This window comes from Aspergillus japonicus (genome assembly GCF_003184785.1).
Source record: "Aspergillus japonicus CBS 114.51 unplaced genomic scaffold BO86scaffold_73, whole genome shotgun sequence".
Lineage (NCBI taxonomy): Eukaryota > Fungi > Ascomycota > Eurotiomycetes > Eurotiales > Aspergillaceae > Aspergillus > Aspergillus japonicus.
This window is the reverse complement of record NW_020291710.1, coordinates 145,981-165,236: the sequence shown is the minus strand read 5'-3', so window position 1 is coordinate 165,236 and position 19,256 is coordinate 145,981. Positions and strand designations below refer to the sequence as shown.

At 47.4% G+C, this 19,256-nt stretch overlaps 8 protein-coding genes across 8 annotated transcripts; 3 read left to right on the top strand and 5 right to left on the bottom strand.

Moving 5' to 3' along the window:
- BO86DRAFT_392638 (OST3/OST6 family protein) lies at nt 1-1,403 on the bottom strand. Its single transcript, XM_025672851.1, has 4 exons — nt 862-1,403; nt 707-804; nt 293-648; nt 1-238 (listed from the first exon to the last, which is right to left on the bottom strand). The coding sequence occupies exons 1-4, from the start codon at nt 1,204-1,206 to the stop codon at nt 57-59; spliced, it is 981 nt and encodes a 326-aa protein (XP_025523387.1). The 5' UTR covers nt 1,207-1,403; the 3' UTR covers nt 1-56.
- A 690-nt stretch (nt 1,404-2,093) lies between these two features.
- BO86DRAFT_440910 (RlmE family RNA methyltransferase) lies at nt 2,094-3,366 on the top strand (the record flags this gene model as incomplete). Its single annotated transcript, XM_025676221.1, has 6 exons — nt 2,094-2,267; nt 2,325-2,375; nt 2,445-2,471; nt 2,522-2,932; nt 2,983-3,144; nt 3,214-3,366. The coding sequence occupies 6 exons, from the start codon at nt 2,094-2,096 to the stop codon at nt 3,253-3,255; spliced, it is 867 nt and encodes a 288-aa protein (XP_025523386.1). The 3' UTR covers nt 3,256-3,366.
- BO86DRAFT_440904 (putative autophagy ubiquitin-activating enzyme ApgG) lies at nt 3,327-5,848 on the bottom strand (the record flags this gene model as incomplete). Its single annotated transcript, XM_025676220.1, has 6 exons — nt 3,327-3,849; nt 3,900-4,367; nt 4,421-4,565; nt 4,626-5,404; nt 5,463-5,571; nt 5,658-5,848. 6 exons carry the CDS (start codon nt 5,846-5,848, stop codon nt 3,478-3,480), a joined length of 2,064 nt encoding a protein of 687 aa, XP_025523385.1. The 3' UTR covers nt 3,327-3,477.
- A 461-nt stretch (nt 5,849-6,309) lies between these two features.
- Nucleotides 6,310-8,353, bottom strand: BO86DRAFT_392636 (imidazoleglycerol-phosphate synthase). The gene is made up of 3 exons (XM_025672850.1): nt 8,067-8,353; nt 6,566-8,005; nt 6,310-6,501 (listed from the first exon to the last, which is right to left on the bottom strand). The coding sequence occupies exons 1-3, from the start codon at nt 8,187-8,189 to the stop codon at nt 6,412-6,414; spliced, it is 1,653 nt and encodes a 550-aa protein (XP_025523384.1). The 5' UTR covers nt 8,190-8,353; the 3' UTR covers nt 6,310-6,411.
- A 384-nt stretch (nt 8,354-8,737) lies between these two features.
- BO86DRAFT_347328 (deoxycytidine monophosphate deaminase) lies at nt 8,738-10,426 on the bottom strand. The gene is made up of 7 exons (XM_025669279.1): nt 10,250-10,426; nt 9,812-10,154; nt 9,376-9,737; nt 9,174-9,306; nt 9,029-9,116; nt 8,929-8,979; nt 8,738-8,875 (listed from the first exon to the last, which is right to left on the bottom strand). Exons 1-7 carry the CDS (start codon nt 10,269-10,271, stop codon nt 8,828-8,830), a joined length of 1,047 nt encoding a protein of 348 aa, XP_025523383.1. The 5' UTR covers nt 10,272-10,426; the 3' UTR covers nt 8,738-8,827.
- Nucleotides 10,427-12,036: 1,610 nt separating this feature from the next.
- Nucleotides 12,037-14,168, top strand: BO86DRAFT_403711 (cleavage polyadenylation factor subunit MPE1; the record flags this gene model as incomplete). The annotated part of the gene is made up of 4 exons (XM_025673957.1): nt 12,037-12,208; nt 12,326-12,623; nt 12,692-12,798; nt 12,853-14,168. 4 exons carry the CDS (start codon nt 12,037-12,039, stop codon nt 14,166-14,168), a joined length of 1,893 nt encoding a protein of 630 aa, XP_025523382.1.
- A 736-nt stretch (nt 14,169-14,904) lies between these two features.
- BO86DRAFT_422377 (yippee-domain-containing protein) lies at nt 14,905-17,095 on the top strand (the record flags this gene model as incomplete). The annotated part of the gene is made up of 5 exons (XM_025675335.1): nt 14,905-15,061; nt 15,160-15,547; nt 15,628-15,838; nt 15,910-15,911; nt 16,354-17,095. The coding sequence occupies 5 exons, from the start codon at nt 14,905-14,907 to the stop codon at nt 17,093-17,095; spliced, it is 1,500 nt and encodes a 499-aa protein (XP_025523381.1).
- Nucleotides 17,096-17,116: 21 nt separating this feature from the next.
- On the bottom strand, nt 17,117-19,131 carry BO86DRAFT_392633 (SHNi-TPR domain-containing protein). Its single transcript, XM_025672849.1, has 3 exons — nt 18,956-19,131; nt 17,814-18,891; nt 17,117-17,752 (listed from the first exon to the last, which is right to left on the bottom strand). Exons 2-3 carry the CDS (start codon nt 18,849-18,851, stop codon nt 17,459-17,461), a joined length of 1,332 nt encoding a protein of 443 aa, XP_025523380.1. The 5' UTR covers nt 18,852-18,891; nt 18,956-19,131; the 3' UTR covers nt 17,117-17,458.
- Between the last annotated feature and the right edge of the window lie 125 nt (nt 19,132-19,256).

Below are 19,256 nucleotides of genomic sequence, written 5' to 3'. Positions count from 1 at the left end.
CAACCCCTTCACCACAGAAATACACTTACGCGCTGATTCATGACGCGGTGTTCATGCTAGAAAGGCGGGAGGAAGAAAGGGTAACCGCCATTTTTCACCTTGAAAACACTGAGAAGAAAGCTATACATACCAAGCAGAACAGAACCCCAGATGATCACTGCCACCTGCTGTGTTTTATTGTCAGCGATACGGGGAACTTTCATTGCCAGGGCAATTGTTGCGAAGGAGAGGACGGCGTCTGTGAAATAGAGGGGTTAGCACAATCTCATGTTTAGTCAAACCAGAAACCTACAAATAGCAGCTATAATCTGTGTTTCCATGCCAAATTGATTTGAGAACCCTCCAGCAAAGTAGCTGATTCCACCCTTTCCATCCCCGGCGACATATGGTACTTTGCGAATATGGTTAAACATGTGGCCACTTATGAATAAGAGAATTGCGATAAGGCTCATGGCGGCCCAGAGGTTTCGATTCTGCACCACAGGATACACGTAGGGTGAAAGAACTGTGAAAAGTGTCACTACACCCATCAAGATAGTGACGCCCGATACTATGCGCATGTAGTTGATCGGGCGGACAAGAGGAGGTTTTGGACCATCAGGAAGATGGCGGGAGATCCATGTATAAAGCTGATCAGCAGAGATAGGACTGCAGAGCACATCATGTCAGCGAAGGTTACCCATCTCCCACAGAAACTGTGCCTTACCCGCTGAAGTCAAAACGTAGGGGTGCATCGTCAACCTTGGAGAAAGGGCCGACCGTCGGAGGAAACACAAGGAGAACCGGTGCGGTTTGGAGCATCAGCTTCTACATATTAGCCTGGTGGTCATGTTGTCGCAAAAACAGTAGGATTCGTCTTACTTTTTGGAAGGTTTCCTTGCCATTAGTGAATTCAAGGGTAGCATAAAGCACTTTCAAGTCATTGGGTGTAGGGCCTTTGTTCCAACTGCGCGCGATGAGGTCCCACTCGGGTTGGAACTCGCGACACAGAATGCATCCGAAACGAGCTTCAGTAGCAGTCAACAAAACGGCAACATGATAATCACGAGGTTTCGATGTTAAATCTTCGTAGGAAGAGTCATCAAGATCAATGGGCGCAGATCTCGCGAGTGAGCGATATCTCTCGTACTTGTCCGTGTCAGAATTGGCACAGAGGCCATGAGGAAGTATGGCGAGGAACGGGACCAGAAAGTTCAAAAGCTTCATGTTTGCATGTCAATTGGGCACTTGGTGGATATATTGAGCAAAAGGAAGTTCAGCGACTCGCAACAACCATTGGAGTAGGGCGATAATCTTCTAAAACAGGTGTCAGTGATAATTAGGTGGTTGTGGACTGGGTAGTTAGTCAACCTAAACTACGGCCTTGGTAGTCAACAGGAGACGGAGACACCACAGCGGTCACAGACCATATTTGATAGGTGTCCACTACTACCTACAGTACTACGTACTCCAGGTATTTTAGCTTGGTCGTGTACGGAGTACGGAGTACTTACCCACAGATTACAGGCCCATAGTTACTGATGAATAATCGTCTTGGGTATGATACGGTTTTCAACAGTACCAAGCACCATGTAAGTATTGTGGCGAAGAGTAAATACAATACCCAGGAAAAAATAATAAATTCTCATCTACGAAGTTTTGAAGTGGTATTAGATGGTTAAAGGTAAGGTGATTGACTGTCCATACCCTTATCATAAGTGATAGCTAAGTTAGCTGTGTGATAGGTACTGTACCGTATCAACAACAAGCCTGGATGGCTGCTGAGAGCCAGTTTTGTATATCGAAGGGCATCAGATGAAGATACTGTAGAGGCGAGTATAGATAAGGAACAGGGGAATGGATGACCGAGGAAACAAAGTGGGTGCTCCAGCCTTTGAAATTGAGGACAGTGATTTGAAGGAGTCTAAACCTTTGTCTGGAGTCCTCCCGCTCCGGCAATGCTTGAACTGACGGAGAGGAAAAACCTAACATAGAATCCAACAACAGCTCCGTACTTCTCAAATAAGTCTTAGTATTGTGTCACAACATGCCTTGTGCATACAGCTCAAGATAATCACCGCTGTACCCTAAGGAAAGAGAGAGGGGCTTCCATTATGTATATTTTTTCCATTTCACGTACTTCACGAAGCTGTCGCTTGTTTTGCCACCTCACCTTAAAAAGACACTCGTCCTCGAAAAGATGGCAGGCCCGCCAGATCAAAGATCACTTTACAAAAGAAGCTGTAGTTCAAGGCTTGAAAAGTCGCGCAGCATTCAAGCTTCTCCAAGTATGCCCAACTGGTTTCTATACCTAGTGTTACGTTCTCTGATGATACCATCACCAGATTGATGATAAATACCGCGTGTTCCAAAGCGGACAGACTGTCGTTGACCTTGTACGGTAGCCAAGAGTCCAAGCTGCAAAGATGCTCAAGTCAGTTGACTTTTATATCTCAATTGTGTAGGGATATGCTCCTGGCTCGTGGTCCCAGGTAACTTTGACTCCCTTCGCATTTAGGACGGCAGCTCACTTTCGTGCCAGGTAGCAGTGGCTCGAACGGAACCCGATGGCAGGGTTTTAGGTGTTGATATCATTCCAGCTCAGCCCCCTAAGGGGGTCTCTACGATTCAGGGCAATTTCCTCAATCCAGAAGTTCAGGATTATGTCCGTAAATTCGTACGTGACCCTAGCAGAGGCAAACCACGTGTCATCAGCCCAGGCCGTGACGATCAGCTCGGGTTCGACCGAGAGATGCCTAAGGGAATTGCACAGGTGTCCAGAGAAAACAGTGCAGGGGATAAAGCCATTGAACGAACAGTTGATGTGGTCTTAAGCGATATGTCTGCTCCCTGGCACCAAACTACTGGGTTTGGAAAGAGAAGTCTAAGTGATCCCTACAACAGGATGATGAATACGAGCGGTATAAGCTTCAAAGACCACGTTGGCAGTATGGTGTGTGGTGTAGTCCCTCCTTGCTGGTAAAGAAATGCTAAATTTCATAGGATCTGTGCCATGCCGCTTTGCAGTTCAGTCGTGAGGTTCTCCGAACTGGTGGTCATTTCATCTGCAAATATTACCAAGGGGCTGAACAAAAAGAATTTGAGAGACAGCTTAGAGATCTTTTCCAAAGGGTTCACAGGCACAAGCCCGAATCCTCGCGTGATGTAAGCTTCCACATTGAGATTGTACTGGACGTATACAACCCGTTAAAAGCATTGCTAATCCCAAGACAGGAGTCGAAAGAATCATACTTTATTGGTATCAGTCGGAAATAGTAGGCCCAGCCTCCAACCACGAGGCTTAGATAATCTCTGACTACAGATCTGACTGGTCGACTTTCTTGTTTCCGTCATGATCAGAATCTTCATCCCACTCAATGTCAGCAAGTGATGCTTCCGCGGATGCTTGGACCTGGTTCAGCGTCAGTTTCATAGAGTTCATGTTCATTCTTGTGATCTGATACAGGCGAAAGTGTATCGATGAAACCATATAAGATCTTAACCTACTTCTTTCAGTCCGCTCAATTCTTCCAAATAACCAGGCTCGTCCAAAGCTCTGTGCACGAAGTTCCAGCCATCCCTCTTAAATGTCTCGACGATGTTGTCTGAACAGGCGCTACAGTATTTGTAGTTCCTACCTACGACCGAGACATTTTCAAAAGTTGACAGAAACCCCCGTACTTGATGCGGCAAAAGGCCCAGTGGATGGTCTCCTTGGTCATGATTCCGTGAATTTTGAGCCGGCGCTGCTGCACCCAGCGGATGTTGAATGACGGAGATGAGAAGCTCCACCAGCATGGCGGACGCTATGGCGGCCACGCCAGGTCGAGTAACAGTACATTGCTGATCAAGCGTTTGATCTTTGGTGGACTAGCAGATGTTCAGATTTTCAGTCAAGAAACATTGGATCTAATACTCACATTCATTGGCGCAACGACATCGTTGCAGAAGTAGCAGCCTAGTTGCTCCGAGTCCTTAATTTCTGGTTTGACTCCGTGGCGCATCACCACAAAGGAATCGAAACCCAGCGCTGCATTCATAACAATTTTACCTGCCGCCTTGCCCATGACCGTAGGTAGCCATCGGGATTCTCGCGTATCCATCAGAAGAAATACTACGTCGTGCTCATCAATTAACCCTCGCAGTGTCTCGAAGTCTGCCCGTGTCTTTTCAACGTCGATGACAGGGTGTCCAACCATGGGCACGGAAAGCACATAGCCTGCGGATTCAACTCCCGGATAAATCTCAGATAGAGCTTGCGAAGCACGAAGTGCCTTTTTGGCCCCTCCTTCAAGACAGTCCTTAAAGTTGAAGAGCGGTTGTCTTACTGGGTTAGAGAACGAGACGGAACCATTATCAACGAAAGTGATTCGAGAGACGCCCCAGCCCTGTACGACTTCAGTGACCATGACAGTAGGGATAGGGGAGGCAAGAAGATTACCATTAAATTTCGAGCAACGTAACTGCCTAGTGTGCCTGCTCCTAGGAGGAGGCACTTGGTGGCTTTTGTTTTCTCGAGGTTCAAATTAGGGCTAATCCTCCATTTCATGAGTTTGAGGTTGAGGTCAACAGACTGGTCAGCCAATCTTGTTGTACCAAGGGAGATGTTAGCTTGAGAAAAATATGCTTGTAGGAAGGGGAACTACTTCTTGGGGTCCATATATTCCGTGAGGTCAACCAACCGTCCTGTCAGCCGTCCCGAAGGATTGCGCTCCCATCCTGTAACTTTCGGCATATCAATTGAAGGAGCCCTGCGGCTGGCAGCGCTTGATGCTACTGCATCTTTCAGTTCTAGTGTCAGCACGGTGCTGCGGCATTGACCACTGCCTGACGGTACATCACGATATCGAAGCACTCGAATCTTGTTGAGCCCCCATCGCTGCTTGGCAAGGAACAACAGATTTCTGAGCGGCCAGCCTGGCGCGTTGTCGTAGTTAGAGGGATCTGCGAACCCCACAAAGCAATCGTCACTATTTGCTTCTTGAAAGAACCCTTCTTCGAAAGATGAGAGAGGTGCGATCTGCCATTGTGGCCTTTGTATGTCTTCTGTATCCTCGGAACTCCGACTTCCGAGCCCTTCCTGATGACAGGCGCGATTTTTGGTGGCGTATAATCTTCTCGCCAAGAAGAAGCCTCGCTGACGGCTGTCTACAGTAGAGCTCCATGTCTGGATTGCACCGACAAGAGCCATGGTCTCACTTTTTGACAGAGCGCCTGTGCGTCCGATTGGGCTCCGATCCTGGTAAATCTCCGCAGCTGACTCAGGTTCGCCTGCAGAGACCCATGGGGGATCCGAATGCAGAGCAGGGAATGCAAACCAGTAGTGAAACTTGTATTTTTTCAAATCTGCGTAAGATAAAATGACGAAGGAAGAAAGTAGTGCAGGACAAGAGTAAATACTCCCATCGCGTATGGCGTTCGATACCTACAGGCACAAAGTGTTGTTAATACTGCTTTAAAAATATGACAGATCGAAAACTAACCAGATCTCCGGATTGTTGAAGCAGACGTGCTCTGTCGGTATTCATATATTCTTCGATGGTGTTGACATTCTTTATTGTTCCCTCGGCGCGGTAGTATCCAGATGGCGTCCTATATAACCAGCCGATGAGTAAGTGATCCCACTTACATGGAAATAGGAATAGAAGGATAGAGGCCATAGACTATCTCGAACTCACTCATCGTTGGAGAGAGCATTCCCATGTATTTGCATCCGACATGAGGCGTTAGGAGCGTCCGTAGGCCGAAGCTCATAAAGGCCCAGGACTGGGCGAGCCGAGTCATCAAGTTTGTCATGATTTATCTTTTGAGATGTGAGAGCAGTGTAGAATGGCAATTCTATATCAGAGGCGAACGGCGCGTACAGCATTGTCGAATATTTGCTCCGATCACAAGCAGTGCTGTAGATAGCTCAGGTCGGTTGATAAAGGATCCAAAGGATCCTACTTTTGAGAGGAATCTGATGTTCACCTTTGAGGTGGCTTTACAGAAGCAGTCACTTGATATTGCTGCAGTGCATTACATACAGCTTCGTCGGATTCTGAGAAAGAATCTCATCATTTGTAGTATGAAGCGAGGTAGTCGGTCAATCGGTCACCTGTCAGCCATACATACTTAGCTAAGGTGGGGTTGGTGGGGCTGCAACGAACAGAACCTCGGCGCTCAACTAATGGATAGCTTACGTCATTAGTATTGTGATTATAGTAATCCCGTCTGAATACTTTGGTTAATGGCCACAAAACAGCCAGGTACTGTACTTGATAAAGGGGTATGAAGTCAGTTGCCTAGTTATAGGGTATAGAAACTGATCTGATTATAAACTGTTTCTACGTAACACTTGCACGGAAAACCGATATCCATAGACAAAGCTATAGCAATCCTCACGTAGCATGAACGAAGGCTACCTAGAACACTTGAGATCATATAACTAGCCTATTTGTTGGCTTCGAACTTGCGAACCAGAAATCCCCTCTCATCTAAATAATTCTTTACATCACTGACTGTGTATTCGCCACGATGAAACTAATAAAAGGACGATCAGCAAATCAAAAGCCAGGCACGTGAGAAGGAGCAAGGGATTACATACCATGCCGGCACCCAGAGCCGCATCTGTTGTCGTGTTCAGAAAAACCTCGACAAAGTGTTCAGGATTTCCAGCCCCGCTAGATGCAATAACCGGTATCTTAATGGCGGATTTGACATCGTTGATCAGCTCTAAGTCGAACCCACTGTTGCTTCCATCTTTGTCGATGCAGTTCAACAAAATCTCGCCGGCGCCCATTGCTTCAACAGCTTGCGCTAGTTGCCGTACGTCAAGGTCTCGGGCCTCTCTGCCACCTTTGACGGTGCATTGATACCAACAGAAAGACTGTCCAGAACCATTTGGGTACTTTGTCCGAATTGTGTGGTGCGTAGTATCCTCCGGTTGGCTCACGTATACGCGCTTTGGATCAACGCTTACTACCACAGCTTGGTTACCATAAGCCTTGGATATCGACTCAATGGCTGTCTTTCCATTTAATCTCCCGCCGGCCTGGTGATATTCTTCTGCTGCAAAGACAGCATCCGACCCAATGCTTACTTTATCTGCACCTGATTGGAAATACATCGTTGCAACTTCCAGGGCCGATATCTGAGTGCCGTCAGTATCAACAGTGTCTTTGATCCCGCCGCCAATGGTGAGCGGCACAAAGACCGTTTCGGATGTTCTTCTCAAGATTTCCAGCATAGGTGTATCCGCAACTGGACAGTTCCTGAAGGAGGTGATGTTCAGGAATGTTACTTCATCAGCACCCTGTTCATAATACCGTTTGGCCATATCAACAGGCTTCCCCAGGTTTCGGACTTGGCCGCCCGTGCTCACCCCCTCTTTCTCACGGACATCATACTGATCACCTTTGGTGACAACGAGATCACCAGCATCATTTGCACGTACGTCGAGGCAGGCGATCACCCTACGTGTGAGACCGTCTTTCTTTGCCGAGGAAAGCGAGGGTTCCAAAGAAAACGTCTGCAATCGATCCCCATCTAGGAAAGCACGGATAGTCCGCAAACCAGCCTGTCCACTTTTCTCCGGGTGAAACTGCGTCGCGAAAATGTTATCCCGCGCTATAGCTCCGACGAATTCTTCCTCACCGTATGTAGCCGTGGCTACTGACCAGCCCTCTTTTTCCAGGAGACCAGGGGTATAGAGTGCTGCGTAAGAGTGGACATAATAGTACTTGCTGCTAGGGCTCAACCCATAGAAGCTTTGATTGACAGTTGAAGTATCCAACGCAGAATTCCATCCGATGTGAGGCACACTTTTTGTATCGGCATTGAACTTCTGCATCCGAGCAGGTATTACCCCCAACCCGGGCACTTCGGAATTTTCCTCAGATCCAATGAACAGCGCCTGCAACCCGACACAGATGCCCATGAAGGGTTTGCCGGAATCAATGTGTCGTCTAATTGGTTCTAGATAACCGCCCTCGGAAAGTTGGGATAGGCAATGGCCGAAGTGACCAACTCCCGGAAGGATAAGTTTCTATGGCGGTCGCAGTTAATCATATAAAATTGCGCATAAGCATCGGATCAAAAAAGCCCACCTCCACATTCTCCAGATCCTTTGGAGACTTCACCCATTCAACCTCATAGCCAACTTTGTTTATGGCATTCACCAGGGAGCGGACATTTCCGGCTACATAGTCGAGCAGGTGAACGGTAGGCATAATTGGGTGTGGACTCCAGTAGTCCTTGTCGCAGATGGGGACGGTCGGGGAACAGTGTCTAGTTCGAGGTAAAAAAAAAAAGGGAGCGAGGATACCGAATTCAAGAATATGCAAATTGCATAGGCTTTGTCAACCTAATTTTAAAGGGAGCCCTCGGGGGCGAAAGGAACTTTAAGAGAGGATATATCTTCTTTACCCCACTAAGTCGGAGAGAGCTGAGTCATTGCTCGCTACGGAGTACAGACCACCTCTTTCTGGGACTTTTTTTCTCTCTCCGGGTGCCCACTGCCAGGAACCACCACCGGTGCCAGTCACTTAATCAATAATCATAACAGAATGTCAAATTGACGCAATCACCAAGCGGGTAGAACATATCTGTATTCTATTTAAGAGCACACTTTTCACAACTACTTGTAGTCATCCCCTCTTCCCCCCAAATTCATTCAAATTCACGAGTGCTCTCTACAACACACAATTAGATGACCGAAATTTGGCAATGCATTTTGATCATGTGGCTGTCATACAAGGTATGACTTGCCGTTCAAAAGCTCAGAGTTTTCGAGAATCGTATTCACTATGGTGCTCGGTAGTAATCTCATAGAAGTACATTGTAGCACATGCTCTCCTGCAGTAGTAGTTTATGCATTATTGTCGCAGCCTTCCAGATAGATCAGACCATTGCTGGGCTGCCAAAATACTATTCAGTGATTATAATAGCAGTGGTGGAAGCAGGCCTTACCGGAGAAAATTGCCGGAGCCGAACACCGGCTTCTCTCAGAATTGCGGCGCTCTGGCATTTGTCAATTGAATGATAATCTGAAGATTTGAACAAAACATACATCCTTGTCCATATTGTATCCCTGCGAGTAAACAACTTCAGAGATACCCACCTGGGCAATCTTAACTGTGCAGGTCAAACAAGGGCATCTGACCAGCGCTAGTTGTTAGCATGGAACACAAGCCGTTCGATGCAACAGAGCTTACGTATCGCAGTATAATATCGTGCCTTCTCTGATACGTTCTCTCCCAGCTTCTAGCAGTGCGTTCTCTTCCGCATGTAAGCATAAACACGTAGATAAGCCTCGACCTCCTCCTTCTCCACTGTTACATCTTGGACCTGCTTGAAAGTGAGCCTCGGTAAATCCAGTATCTCAGTGGAACGTTCTGCATCACTAAGGGCTCATACATCCACCTTCATTGCAGTTTGTCAGGTGTCGTGGAGTGCCGTTGTATCCTGTGCTTATTACGCGACGCTCTCGAACAAGCACACACCCAACCCTTCTCTTCATGCAGTTACTTCGCTGTGCAGCTAGTGATGCTAACTGCATAAAATACTGATCCCAGTGTGGGCGTAACCGTTGCTCGTCAGCCAGGTTGATTGATTTGAGAGCGTTATACAACTCCTGTAGTGATGAAGAGGAGTTGAACAGTCGAACTTGAGCACGGTCCGTGAGATAGACACGTCCAATGTTCTTGTCATAGAGATGCTTATCGCTCCAGAGAACAAATTTCTCGAGAGGTGGGGTATTTAGCTGCATCTTACGACATCTATAATGGAGCGTCAGATGGGGTGCAAGCAATACTGCAATTGGACCGATCAGGTAGAGATTAATGATACTGACCTGTCAACAAATCTTTTCCAACGAAGACTCACGGGCGCATCGATGCTCACTAGAAGAAAAAAAGGGCGCTGCAGAAAACGATCCAGGACAGACGACTCCCATATTTCTGTCGTGACCCAAAGTCCCTGCCATCTTTGGGTTACAAAATCTAAGAGAGCTTCCGCATTTTCGAATACAAACTCTGATGAAGGATGACTTTCCTTTCGCGGGGAGAGCTGTGACTGATTGAGATATTCAGACTCATCCAATGTTCCAGTTGCCTCCCCACGTTTTAGTTCAAGTAGTTGGAAACCTTCCTCACGGATAAGATACTCGGCGACTGCATGCTTGCCAGAACAGATACCTTTCGCCAAACTATTAGCCTGCACTGGTTTGGGGGGTGGATAGAAGAAGAGTAGGGATTTGGAGAGGAAATTCTTGCAGGTCGGGTTTGCTAACCTCCACACAAGCCAATCAACATATCGTTTAACTTTGCCGGTTGCGCCAGATGTAGGTATGGATTTGATGATGAAGGGTTGGATCTATTTAGCAATGCCGAAAAGTAAGATACGTCTTAAGGTTGGTGTCTGCTCAATCTATAAGAATGAATTGCAAGGTCTTGAGCAGAATTATTTGTAGACTAATTGTGTAGGCTACTTGCTATGTATCATTGAATGCCCACGCTGTATTACATACACTATCATGACAGTTGTGCCGAAAATTGTGATGTGCTCGCCAATCAGCTTCAGCTTGGGTGTATAAGTTAATCGCAAGACAAGGCCAGGCTGCAGCATACTGCAGCATACTGTGGTGTATTTGAAATAACATAGAACACCTACTTATTCTACATGTTAGCAATAACCCGCTTTACAGCCAGTCTAAGTGGGATCAAAGTCGAAGACGAGTATTTAGCGAACCTGGAGCAAAAAAAAACCTATTTTGTCTTACGGCAATCCGTTCATGAGAATACGCGCAGTATACATAGCGATGTACAGACATCACCTGGTTTCTTTCTTGCCTATCTTGACAAACAAAGCTCAGAAATCCTATGTTTAATATGACGATGTGCTTTGTAGGACGGAATTAGAACAATGTGGAGTAGGCTCACAAATTCAGCATGATCTTAGATACCATTTGAGAGCTTCCTGTATAACACATGAGCTATGATTCGTTAGATTACTTGGGTTAACATATATATGCTACTAGGTAGTAATCGGAGGAGAGAGTCATTGCACTGTATGCCTGGTGGGTACGGTACTGTATTGTCCGCCTAGATGCAGTGAATTGCCGACCCGTTGACCGTGCACGCCAAGCATTCCACGCGACGCTAACAAACAGCTGGCGTGACCTGTGTTCACGACTAACTCAATCATGGAACTAGTTACCTAAATTAGTCAGCTCAGGTTACTTATGAGTATTAAGTACAAGCTGGTCATGTGACTAGATTGAGAGAAAGACCACCGGCTGTTATCGACCTCTGAATGGTTGCCACCATCTTTCGACCGACCTCGCCATCCACAGACGATCCTTTTGATACCTCGCCAAGCCCATTCCTCCCCTTGTTCCTTTAATATTCAGACAGAAGTACTCTTTGAAAATTGGCTTAATTTGGTTCTTCTGTGAATTAGGCCATCGACCTGTTCTTTGTGTGCATGCTTCCTTTCGCGACCGGACAGTCACCCAGGACTCTTGCTGCGCGAGTATATTAGGGTCCTTCCTTCTTCCTCATTCTCTTGTCTACTTGCACTCGTGAGCCCATAATCTATCGAATTTCTTCAATTTTATCGTTATCACCTTACGACTGAGGTTACCCTACTAAATCTGTCGTCATTGCAGGTTAGAGGAAGTCTAATTAGCTCAGATTTAGCTTGATGGACTAGCAAAGCCCTCAAAGCTTTATTGAAATCCTCTCCCGACTTGTTGCAGAACTGCTTGCACCATCCTTGTATTCGTCACAATCGTCAGACTTGTCTGTATACAGTCATTCTTGACCACCCAGCTTAGAAGAGAAGTCCTCATTACATATTCGAGCAACGCCTTCGAGAAAGGGTAGTCCTTCGATCTCTGAAGTTGATTGCAAGAGACTGTTTGCAAGTCAATCTGTTATTTGTGATCTGCAAGCCCTCCCGCTCGTTGCTGTTACCAATTGTCTACCTTGTTCTCCAGTGTATCTTGTTTGAAAGTGGCATTCTCCTTTTGATCTAATTACATTGACAACGCAATCATTGGACTTCCAATTGAATAAAATGTCATCATCTGTTCATTTCAAGTTCAAGTCCCAAAAAGAACCCTCCCGGGTAACTTTCGATGGCACCGGTATATCCGTCTTCGAGCTGAAACGAGAGATTATCAATCAAAGTAGGTTGGGTGATGGAACCGATTTTGAGCTCTCAGTCTACAATGAGGATACTGGGGAAGGTTAGTCAGTTTCTACGATCTGGTTCCACAAGAGGCCGACTCTTGACTTTGCTCACAAGCATTCAATAATAAGGAGTTGGAATGTAATCGACATTTGCTAACAAGATTCCCGAGTAGAATACGATGATGACACCAACATCATACCGCGATCGACTTCAGTCATAGCTCGGAGGTTGCCAGCATCAAGGCCAGGGAAAGGCGGCGCCGCCCGGTATGTGTCCGGGAAAATGCCAGTCAATGCGCGCAGCACTCCTCGTAATGACCAATCTTCATCAATTCGAACTTCTCTCAATAGCCAACCCGTCAGCAACGGCGTTCTCGAACTCAACAATGCCCAGACTGAAGAGGAAAAGATTAATGCTCTTTTCAACTTGCAGGCGCATCAATGGAAAGAGCAACAACAGGAAATGGCGAAGTGAGTACAAAAATCCGAGGTTGGCCAGACCTTTTATCATAAAAACACAATCTCCTAATCTTGTACAGCGCCACACCCGTCCCTTTCGGTCGTGGGAGGGGCAAGATCGTGCCTGGGACTTCCCAAGAGCGTCCTATGCCCCCGGGTTATATCTGTTACCGCTGTCGCGAGAAAGGTGAGTCTTTTCATGCGTCAAGCTCTATGGAGAAGCGTCTGACCAAATGTGTAGGACATTTCATACATGAGTGCCCTACGAATAATGACCCCAAATTTGACGGTAAATACAGAGTGAAACGCTCAACCGGAATACCGCGGTCACTGCAAACCAAAGTAGACAAGCCCGAGAACCTCACTCTGGATGGCTCGAATGAAGATTCAAGAAATACCGGCGTTATGGTCAACGCTGATGGCGATTTCGTCATTGCGAAACCAGATAAGGCCGCCTGGGAGCTTTACCAAGAAAAAGCCAAAGCTTCTGCTGCTGCCGCTGCCGAAGCTGCCGCGGCAGAACACAGCAAAGAACTACAAGCACGTGGCCTAGAATGTCCAATAGACAAAAGAATGTTCCTGGAACCCACCAGAACCCCATGCTGCCAGAAAACATATTGCAACGACTGCATTACGAACGCATTGATTGAGAGTGACTTCGTTTGTCCTGGATGTGGAACAGAGGGCGTTCTTCTTGATAACCTGTCTGTCGACGATGACGCCATTGCCAGAATCAAAGAATACGAAACCGAGAAGACAGATCAGAGGAAAGACAAAGAAAAGCAGCCAGTGGAGCAGGAGGCTCAAGCAATCAGCAAAGCAACTGCTTCAGGCCAGATCTCCGTGGCAGCCAAAGAGGTCTCACCTGCTCTAGCCCCGTCAACTGCGCCAACGGCTTCGAAAAAGAGGCCTGCGGATGGTGAGCCTATCAGCACTGCCTCCGAAGGTCTTAGCCCAAGCTCTCTCTCGAAGAAACAAAAAAAAAGTGAGCCTCGTGGCAATTCTTCCGTCGAGATGCAAGCTACACATGCTAAAGATTCACCCAATGACTTCCAACCACCACTTTTTGCTCAGCAAATGAATTTTGGGGGGCTTGGGTTCGCGCAAACCCAAGGTATGCCCGCGATGCCATTTCCTGCTCCTGGGTTTGCTTCTGAAGGGGCCGGTTTCTTGAATTATATGGGCATTCCCGCGGCCAATGGGTTTCCACCGAACATCAACCAGCCTTGGAACACGATGAATGGTGCGAATTTCAACCAGCTCCCAGGTGTAATGTATGGTGATCAAATGGGTGGCTATAGCGCAAGTATGTTTGGCAATGCGGCAGACTCGAGTTTTGGCATGTTTCCTATGTCACAGATGAATGCGCCAGTCCAGCCAAATACCGACTTCTCGCAAGGCCCAGAAATTGGCCAGTTTTCGAACCAGCAGCGAACCACTTTTAGTACTCCATTCGCCAGAGAAGAAGACACTGCATATTTCCGTCAGCCTGTTAACCCGCAACGACACCAGGCAAGACATCGAAGGACGAGACCGAGCGATTATCGGGAACTCTGAGAATATATTCTGGTATTGGCCATAGCTTCATGAATATCCTGCCTTCAGCATTGACATCCTCATATCCCTCAGACTCCGATCCCTTGCTTAGATTACAACTCCACGGAAGATTTTGTTCTACCATTATCTCTAATTCTCATGGTGCATGGTATGTGTACCTTTAACAAGCATCAATCCACTTAATCATTTGCGTATGTGAATGAACCTCCCTAGTCAATCAAGCCTTTTAGGCCGTATTAATACCCTATACCTGTCTTGGTGATGACCAGACTCGTGACCCATAGACTATGTACGTAGTAGAGTGCTGAGTATAAACACTCTTCGATCCGGAGTAGAAGTCCGTGTATGTCTCACTCTTACCGATAACTTACCTATCGCCGGGAGATCGGCGAGTGGGGTTTGATTTCCCAGCAGCCCGGATGTCATATGATACAAGCTACGTATAGTACTTCCGCGCGTATTAGAATGGACGGATCCACCCGTAGCCCCCTTCTGTGATCTGTCACTTCTCCAACCCTTCAGGCTGCCGATTACGAAAATCTGTCAGCTAATATCGTCACCTTATCGAGTTGCAAAATCTCTCCCAAAGATCTTCAATCTTGTTATCCTTTCGACGGCCCAGCTGTCATCGAAGAATCCGGTGACTCAAGAAGTCTTTACTAAGCCTACAACAGTCTTAAGGCCCTTCTAACCGTATAGCCAGTCCCTAGTCTCTCTCCTTCATCAAGTTCCCACCATGGCCAAATCATCAAACGATATCAGTAGTAATGATAGTCAGTTGCAACGGTGCTCGGAGAGATCCCGTCGGGTCAGCGTTCTTGCAAGCTGTTACAGTGTGAACACTATCACCTCCACAGTTACTGGGTTCCACTACTGCACCACTATGGGCACCGGTAAGATACTCTTTCCCAAAGAAGGTGCCTGCTTCATCAACACATGCTAATGTAGCACGGCATCCAGGAGCACAGTGGTATCCCTGAGGTCCCCTCAGGGTTTAAGCCGTCTTCACGTCCTCCCCTTGACTTGTCCATCATTCCCGGCCTGGGAATCAGCTGGCCAGGGAACAACTTATCGGAGCATAAAGGGGAGGCAACGCATGCTATTCCGGAAGAGTGTGAGAGGCTCTTCTGCGAGCACCTGTCTGTGATATTCCTTGGTGAGAGGAGATTTACTGAGCAGGAGTCGCCTGGGATGGGTGCGTATCAAAGCCAGCCAGAAATTGTCGAGGCCATGCACACGCCGATCCAGCATTGGCTTGAGGTTTTGGACTACACGAACGACGTTACATATCGAGGGTTCGTGACTAGCACGAATGATGGCCAACCAACCATATTCGTGTTCTTCTCTGACCAGACTTTGGGCCACGGCCTCAAAACTGGGTATGTGATCTCGAACCTGGTCGGGCCTTCAAAAACCAGCACATTCATCATAGGTGCTTACTAATTTTGACCTTGTATAGTCTGGTGGCATTATTCGAGCTTGCAAGTATTAGTGCATTTCAATGCCTTCAAATTGTTGCTTGTATCCCGCGTCCGCACAATGCGGTCGAGCTCGAAATCGTCAGGAACCTTGGGTGGTGTGGTTTTAATCTAACTACCCTGCAACAATGGAGTGTCGAAAATGACCTCAGTCATACATTGAGCGATAAGTGGCTCTTCTTAAGCGCCGAGGTATAATCAAACGAACATGCCCGCTTTGCTTAAAAAGTTCGAGTCTTATGATATTATGGCTACATGTGTAGCGGTGATTTCCTATGCGCAGCGACCTACTTGTCTACTTTGCGTCGAACAACACTCTTTTCCTGTTTCCTAGCATGTCCTAATCATCTGAAATATCCGGTACCATTTGATGATGCTTGCTGGCCCCCCTCTAGAAGCAAATTGAATCATTGTAAGCTTAAATGTACTCCCAGGGCTCGTTCAACATGCAATGGTGTGTTCAATAATTTCAATTTTCGCATATCGGCTCTCCTACGATACAACCTGTAATGAATCACCTTACCACAGGGATGGCTGATGTTGCGGGCGCCAAGGGACAAACGGCGGATCACGCGGAGATGACCTCAGGACTACCTAATGACCTATGCTACAGCAGTAGCTATGAGGTGTCCAATTCTCAGAATGAATTCTGCCGATCACCCACAGGTTCTCTGATAATATTTCTGTTGACTATACCTGCAATACAGTCACGGTTATGGTAGAAGAGAAGCTCTGATGTTTCCTAAGTTTCTACTTCGTCCAGGTATCTTGCGCCCCAGACAGGTTGCAACCCCGGGGCCGTCATCCGGACTAGACCCAATACCTTGTTCGGAGGAGACGAGTAACGACACCAATAAATTCTTGATGGGCCATGTGTCCTGTATCCGTTGCTCTCATTGCGCGGCAGATTTATGCTTGACGTCGCAAATAATCAGCAAAGGTTTCACTGGCCGTCATGGCCGCGCGTTGCTTGTGTCTGCACGAATCATTGCCAGTGCGGTTTCTATTAGTCCATCTTCCACAGCAACAGACTGTCTCCCAAATACCATCGTGCAGAAGCCCGTACCTCGTCGATTGGTGACCGGTGCGCACATGGTAAGCGATCTAAATTGTGCCCTCTGTGGAACTGTACTCGGCTGGAAATATGTTGCCGCAGAGGAGGAATCGCAACGCTACAAGGTCGGCAAGTTCATACTAGAGACCGAGAAAATTACAACGTCGCCGTTCTGGGAGTCTGCACCGAAGGTCAATCTGGTTCTTGATTTTGAGACCCCATGCTCTGAAGAACACCGGGAAAGCTTATTGGAAGACGGTATAGAGTTCGACAGCCAGGATGAGGATGAATGCGAAGATCTCTTCGCGGGAATCTGGAGTCCTGGTCTAGCTATGCGCCGCAAAAGTCGCAAAATGGAACATCATCTTTCTAGGTTTAGACACAACCCATCATGATTAAACTTACATTACCACCGATCTGGGAGCACTGTGCATCAAACCAGTTTCCATGCCAGACAACTCGCTCTTGCGAGTGTATCTTGTCAGTCTTCAACTTCGTCCGGATGTTGCACTTGCCGACCAGCTTTTGCAGTTCTACAGGGCGGCGTACGCCATCATTGGTTGCGCCTTCCGCCCGATGAATTACAATTTCATCTTGTATTACTCATGCACAATGTCCTTGATCAATGGGTATCATAATTCACATCAACGAAACTCGACGTCAATTCACGTTGGGAACTTGCATTACTGTGGAGAAGTGGAGGGCGGAGCCCGTAGGTACGGACGAAATGGACGTGAGATTTAGGAGTTTACCAGTCGTTATCTCGTATCCTCGAGGTCGGTCGTTCGGGCTCTTTTCGTTTCGCGGTCTTGGGTCTTATCTCCATCCATACGCCTTTTGGTCGGCTCCCCATTTCGGGGCCGAGAAGCGCTAGTAGGCTTTCGTTTCACAAGCGCAGATAAGTCATTTGCATTTTCGGTGACTGCGTCAAGTCGAGCCTTTCGTTCAGAAACAGGCTGTCCTACAATTTGACCTAGGATGCCTCTGAGCATGGTGTCTTCCACATCGCTAGCTTTCAAGGATGAGGCGGCAGGGCGTTGGAGGTCGACAAGCTGTCAATTAGGTGTGAGGGTCGACTCCCAGCAAAAACAGAAATGCAAGGCGGGGGCTTACCCTTTGCTCCATGTCGGAAATAATATCCTTCACATTAGCTATCTTTCTTTTCATGGCGATGGCCTTGTCCTCATCTGGAGAGACATTCATATCCAATTTCGCTTGTTCCTGGGTCATTCTGACTCGACAACTTTCAATAGCGTGCTCCATTTGTATGATGGCCTCTTTTCTCATTTCCTCATCGATCTTACCATCTTCAGTTTGAGCATCGTCGTTAGCTTTGCTCACCGATCCGAATTCGAGGGCGAGGGAAAGCTTATAATGGCATTCGGCAACGGAGGGGTCTTCCATTGGGAACAGCGACTGTCTTAGACTTAGGGCTGTCCTCAAATCTGCCACTGCATCCGCAAACCTTTCAGCTTCGAGTGAGATCTCAGCTTGTAGGTCATACGTATCAGCAAGTCGTTCTTTGAGTTGCTTGAGGTTTGAGGGTGCCTCCGCAGATTTCCCTTTCCCGACGTCCTCCTCCAACGCGTTTAGCTTCTTCTGGAACAGTATACGCGCCAAATCGAGAACCTCATAGGCATTGGCAAAGTCATCCTCCTCCTCCTCCTCGACAAGCGGGGGATCATCTTCGTCTTCAGTATCGGAATCGTCGAAATTCTCGTCGCCTGTAAATTGAAAGTATGGTCTGCTCATATCGTCGGTCGGCTTGGCTTTGACTTCAGATCCTGGTTCTGCAGACTGCGCCTGGACAATAGCATCTTGAATGACACTTTCTGCTGTCGGTGTTGTTTTGTTTGATTGCGAGGGGGGCTCGGTGGCCACCTTTGATCCAAGAACATCGCTCTTACTAACAGCAACATTATAAAGGGCTTTTCCGTAAGCGAAGAGAAGATCGGCATTGTCGAGTGCTAGTTCGCCATTCAGTTTCGCCTGAAGCTCCGTAGCCTCGGAATAAAGCTCCGCGGCCGCACTGAAATCTTTGATTGCGTCTTTCGCTGTAGCTTGACTGATGAGATCGTCCAAGGACGCCCGGTCATCACCGTCGCAGTCTCCTCGTGGTAGGGCGACACCCAAGTCATTTGTTTCAGCCATGTTAGCTATCTGAAAGGAATCGACTATAGATATGAATATGCTTGCAGCCCTAGTCAGCAGTCTGAGGGAAAACTCATCAGAGACATCGGATGGACAACCCATACAGAGCTCAACCGGATGCAGGATGCAACGAACTGCGCAGGGCGAATCGAGCCTTTGAACAAGGAGGGCGTTAAACCAGAAGAAAAGGATCGGGAAGAGGAATATAATATATCAAGTTGATTGAATCGACTCGCCTAAGCATAAAGGTCAGTGTCAAATGATTTTTGACAAGCTTACCGACAAAGAAATCAAAGATCTTCCTCGGAACATGCGATAAGTAATCGCGGGAAGGCGCGTGCGCCGCGCGACAACCTCGCGTCCCGCTCGGGCAAGATAGCTAGCTATCGGATTCGGTACTGAATT

Coding starts and splice junctions, on each gene's coding strand:
- BO86DRAFT_392636 (XM_025672850.1), bottom strand. CDS start 8,189: ATGCCTACCGTTCACCTGCTCGACTATGTAGCCGGAAATGTCCGCTCC. Junction 8,006..8,066: donor AGGATCTGGAGAATGTGGAG/GTGGGCTTTTTT, acceptor CGACCGCCATAG/AAACTTATCCTTCCGGGAGT. Junction 6,502..6,565: donor CGGCTCTGGGTGCCGGCATG/GTATGTAATCCC, acceptor TCCTTTTATTAG/TTTCATCGTGGCGAATACAC.
- BO86DRAFT_392633 (XM_025672849.1), bottom strand. CDS start 18,851: ATGGCTGAAACAAATGACTTGGGTGTCGCCCTACCACGAGGAGACTGC. Junction 17,753..17,813: donor TTTCCGACATGGAGCAAAGG/GTAAGCCCCCGC, acceptor CCTAATTGACAG/CTTGTCGACCTCCAACGCCC.
- BO86DRAFT_347328 (XM_025669279.1), bottom strand. CDS start 10,271: ATGTTGATTGGCTTGTGTGGAG. Junction 10,155..10,249: donor GTTGATTGGCTTGTGTGGAG/GTTAGCAAACCC, acceptor GTTTGGCGAAAG/GTATCTGTTCTGGCAAGCAT. Junction 8,980..9,028: donor GATACAATATGGACAAGGAT/GTATGTTTTGTT, acceptor GACAAATGCCAG/AGCGCCGCAATTCTGAGAGA.
- BO86DRAFT_392638 (XM_025672851.1), bottom strand. CDS start 1,206: ATGAAGCTTTTGAACTTTCTGGTCCCGTTCCTCGCCATACTTCCTCAT. Junction 805..861: donor GCAAGGAAACCTTCCAAAAA/GTAAGACGAATC, acceptor AATATGTAGAAG/CTGATGCTCCAAACCGCACC. Junction 239..292: donor ACAGATTATAGCTGCTATTT/GTAGGTTTCTGG, acceptor TCTATTTCACAG/ACGCCGTCCTCTCCTTCGCA.